The following is a 4,449-nucleotide window of genomic DNA, read 5'->3' on the forward strand; positions in this document are numbered from 1 at the left end:
AATGCTCGAGTTTCTGGATTCACACTCAATATTTACCATGGGTCTAATATTTCCTTTTTAGTTCCAATTAATTCATGAGGGGATATTTCCGCCTCCTCATAATCCCCACTCTAATAAATACGGTATCAAATGCTCAGTGTGCCAGAGGTAATGATTGTTTACTAAGTGTGGGGTCAAGAACACGCTGTGTCAGACGATAATAATCCTTCTATCGACAACATGGAAAAACCATCCACTAGTAGCTTAAATACACTCTCTGTCAACACTAAGTCAAGAAGATCCATAAAATACTAAAGGGAAATTTTCTCTCTAATTAATATGGTGCTAAGTGCTCATTATACCAAACAGTAACGATCCTTCACTAGGGAACCAGTATACAGTGCAAAATCTGGACATGATATGCTGTTTGTTGACAATGAGTCAAAACAACCACATAAATCATAGAGTAAAAGAAAATAAACTTACCTAATTAAGTCCACGGATCATGTTGAGACTTCATCTTCAATCCAAACTTGAAACTAATTGAAACTAAACTAGGTACTCATAATTTGAACTAGAGGTAAAATGGTAATTTTATTAAAATATGTAGGAAATACAATATGGAGAGAGAATTATAAAAAATGGAGCTCAAGAATGGATTCAGGGGTGTCAAATTAGCGGGGAGCCCCCTATTTATAGATACAATGGGTAAATTATGGCCATCGGATGGAAACAATTCGGATGCTTAGAATTGCGCAACGTGGCAAGCTTTGATTGGTTAGAACCACATCAGCATTTCGGTCCAATAAGATGCGGCCACGTCATCAGTCAACGCCGCATTAGTATTTTAGTCCAATAAAATCCTGCCACATCATCGGTCAACGCCACATCATTAGTCAACGCTACATAATCAGTCAATGCCACATCATTGGTCCAATAGGATGTTGCCACATCATCGTATCGTATATGTGAGCAGTGCTGTACTTGTGAAATGTATCGTATACATGAACAATACCAAAATACCCTTTTATGCTCCTAAGATGTTCGACCATTTTGAGTTAAAAAATGCCATCTGTTTCGCTGTCTGACTTCTCGTTAGTCATGAAATGACCAAATTATCCTTAAAATACTTAAATTATAATAAAACGCACATAATAAAAGCTTAGAGAATTTAAACACGTAAAAGTGAAAATGTTAGTGAGACATGAATCATAAAATGACAATATTACCTTGTATCAATATACATTCACCAGTTCTCAACACTTACTTTAATTAAGTATGAGATCTCTGATTGGAACATAACTCTGTATGTATGTATGTGTGTGCATATATATATATGTGTGTGTGTGGGGGGGGGGTTTCAATCAGGAATTCCTAACCATATTAAAATTAGAAATGAACTAAAAGGAAAAATAAATAAATTTCAATACACTACAAGATAAAATACATTGTATTGGAGTTTGTATTTTATTGTTTGTTAACTTATCCCTAATTTTAAAGGTTGGGATATCACATTTGATCTTAGCAAGCTGCTTTGCGCTCAAAGCAAAAGTTGAAGCTAGGATGCGAGAGCAATTTAGTGGCTTTGGGGAATCCATTGCATCAAGATGATAGAGATTGATTAGCCTTACAGACCTTTTTAGCAAATCAAGAATGTGTGTGTGTGTGCCCGCGTATAACACATATTTCATTATATTAGAAACTATGTTTTCTGTCTGTTAGTGGCATCATTATTTTAACAAAATGAAGATATATATTAGAGACTATGGTTTTTTTACTGTTAGTGTATTAAGTTTTTTTATTTGTTAACAGCATTTTCAATTTGTTAAAATGATGATTTTCTCATTAAAGGAATATGTATAGGGCGTCAGGAAATTATTCGGGGTCGTTGGATTTCAAGTAAAAAAGGTAGGAATAAGATTGATTAATATCCAATTGTTCAAAATTTGTATTAAAATTTTAAGTAAAAAAGATAATTAAAATAACTCCACCCATATATAATTATTGATTGTGATAAGTGAACAAATTAAATTAATTTAAATAATAATTTGTCATCACTACAACGTAGATCTAAATTATTAGATTACTTTTTACTACATGTGATAAATTTATTACGTATCATTTTTATATTTTTATATTTTTATCCATATATCAATAATCATCAATCACCACTTAAATTTTAATTAGTAAAATTTCAAGAAAATTCATGAATCCAAAATCTTACGAGAGTAAAAGAGTCATATCTTTCGCTTTCTCAATTTCTCAAATTGCAAAAGGTCAAATAATTAGTGGACGGCACTGGGGAGTCTGTGTTCTGCTCTGAGTTAAAGGGACAGAAAAAGTAAAAGAGTGAATGAACAAGTGTAAAAGCATCGAACCGTACAAAGTTTTATCCGAGGGCAGAGCAGATATTGTGTTGAGAAAGAGATACCAAATGGCAAAGTTCAAAAGTTAAAACAATCTGAAATTAATAAGAGATATTAATATTAAATATTAATACTTTCCCCCTTTTACTCAGCTATTTCACAGTCTTTTCCAATCCACTACCCTTTAGTTTATGGGTTTCCGTAGAGATGTCAGAGACAGGAGCTGCTTAGGTGCAGGACCAGAAGCTACCGACAGGTGTGCAGAGTGCAGTCATAATATGATCAGGGTAGCACAGTAATCAGAACCGTTGGTTTTATCTAGGTGCAGGAGATTCTGCAGGCCAATGGTCCCTCAAATAAATATACCTACTACTCTACTTACCTACTCTTTCTCTTGTGTTTAGTGACTACTGACCGGTAAAGTAATGTTGTAAATTGGTAATGTAATGTTGTAAATGACCATTTCTCATCAAAATTGCTTACACTGAAACTGACTCTTTCAACTCTAGCATTGTGTCTGTGTGTGCACTTGCTTTCCTTTTTGTTTGTTAACAATGAATAATGGTAATCATAATATGAGTGCAATAAACAGATTTCCCTTCACGGCATCTCAGTGGCAAGAGCTTGAACATCAAGCTCTAATCTTCAAGTACATGGTCTCAGGCATCCCCGTCCCTCCTGATCTCCTCTTCACAATAAAGAGAAGCTACTACTTTGACAGATCTCCTCCCTCAGCAGCAAAGCACTTTACACATCAACATCAACATGGTGCATCCTCTCTCTAGCTCTGTGGATATTTTGAATTGAGTTGTTAATCTAACACTTTTTATTTTTTTCCAATTTTCTGATTGGATTTTTTTTGTGTAAATTTTTTCAGTTGAATGGAACTGTTTTCAAGTTGGTTTAGGGAGAAAAATAGACCCAGAACCAGGGAGGTGTAGAAGAACAGATGGCAAGAAATGGAGATGCTCAAAAGAAGCATATCCAGATTCTAAGTACTGTGAGAGGCACATGCATAGAGGCAAAAACCGTTCAAGAAAGCCTGTGGAACTTAATACTTCTACTTGTACAGCCAATAAGTCATCCTCGGCTTTGTTTTATTCTAGTGCAAAGCATCAAGAAAGTTTCAACTTAACTCATTTGGTTTTGGACTCTGGTTCTGGTTCTGGTTCTGGTTCCCAGAGCAATACTGATTTGAGGTAGTTTCTGGGGACTTTTTGCCTTTTTCTTTTCCAATCAGGTCACATTTAATCAAATAAAATCTTGTTGATGAGTTCTCTCTCTCTCTCTATGTTTTTTGCCCCTTGTTGTCAACAAAATAGAAGCAGGTATGTTTATGGGCCTAAAGAGGAGGTTGATGAGCATGCTTTCTTCTCGGAACCATCAGGAAAAGTAAGAAGCTTCTCGGCTGTATCTATGGATGATTCTTGGCAACTTACTCCACTGACTATGAGTTCCTCTTGTTCTTCTTCTTCATCAAAACAGAGGAGCTTCTCTGGCCTACAAAGTGACTACTCTGACTTGCAGCTTAAAAGCTGTGCTGATAATAAACCAAAACAACAAGACAAGCAGCCAGAAGAAATTCCGCAAAAGACTGTTCATCGCTTCTTTGATGAATGGCCACCAAAATCCAGAGATTCATGGCTTGACTTGGATGATAAATCATCAAAAAATGCATCACTTTCAACAACCAGCCTATCGATTTCCATTCCCTCTTCACATGACTTTCCCATCTTCAGTTCAAGAGCTCCATGATGATTAAGTTTCACAAAGGTTGTTTATTAAGTTTTTTTCACTTCCCAAGTTTTGCTTTCAAATAAATTGATCATCATTTACTTCAATAGTTCATACTAATTTTCCTTTTTTTTTTCTACTTGATGTTATTTTGCTTTGATGGTTGATCTTTCAGGTGGCGGGCCACTAATTCATGTCCAAAAAATATTGCACTTGGTGGTGTTCACATCCAAGGACTGTCAATGTTTTTCTAAATTTTTGTTCTAGTCTCTCTTTATTTTCATTTCTAAATTTTATGTATGTACGTTGCAAAAATTGGTGAAGAATCCACTACGCGTGCTTAATGAAAGATTTCAATGTGAAATGCTTT

At 35.1% G+C, this 4,449-nt stretch overlaps 1 protein-coding gene across 3 annotated transcripts; it reads left to right on the top strand.

Moving 5' to 3' along the window:
• Positions 1 to 2,534: 2,534 nt before the first annotated feature.
• LOC102612529 (growth-regulating factor 6) lies at positions 2,535 to 4,449 on the top strand. Of its 3 annotated transcripts, none has more exons than XM_025092409.2 (5): positions 2,535 to 2,762; positions 2,938 to 3,113; positions 3,223 to 3,544; positions 3,668 to 4,118; positions 4,255 to 4,449. In XM_025092409.2, the coding sequence occupies exons 2-4, from the start codon at positions 2,999 to 3,001 to the stop codon at positions 4,098 to 4,100; spliced, it is 870 nt and encodes a 289-aa protein (XP_024948177.1). In that variant the 5' UTR covers positions 2,535 to 2,762; positions 2,938 to 2,998; the 3' UTR covers positions 4,101 to 4,118; positions 4,255 to 4,449. The 3 variants fall into 3 exon arrangements, with proteins under 3 accessions (XP_024948177.1, XP_006490823.1, XP_006490822.1); XM_006490760.3 differs by lacking the exon at positions 2,535 to 2,762 and having other exon boundaries at positions 2,769 to 3,113; positions 3,668 to 3,737; positions 3,831 to 4,118; XM_006490759.3 differs by lacking the exon at positions 2,535 to 2,762 and having other exon boundaries at positions 2,769 to 3,113.

Source organism: Citrus sinensis, chromosome 1 (genome assembly GCF_022201045.2).
Source record: "Citrus sinensis cultivar Valencia sweet orange chromosome 1, DVS_A1.0, whole genome shotgun sequence".
Classification (NCBI taxonomy): Eukaryota; Viridiplantae; Streptophyta; class Magnoliopsida; order Sapindales; family Rutaceae; genus Citrus; species Citrus sinensis.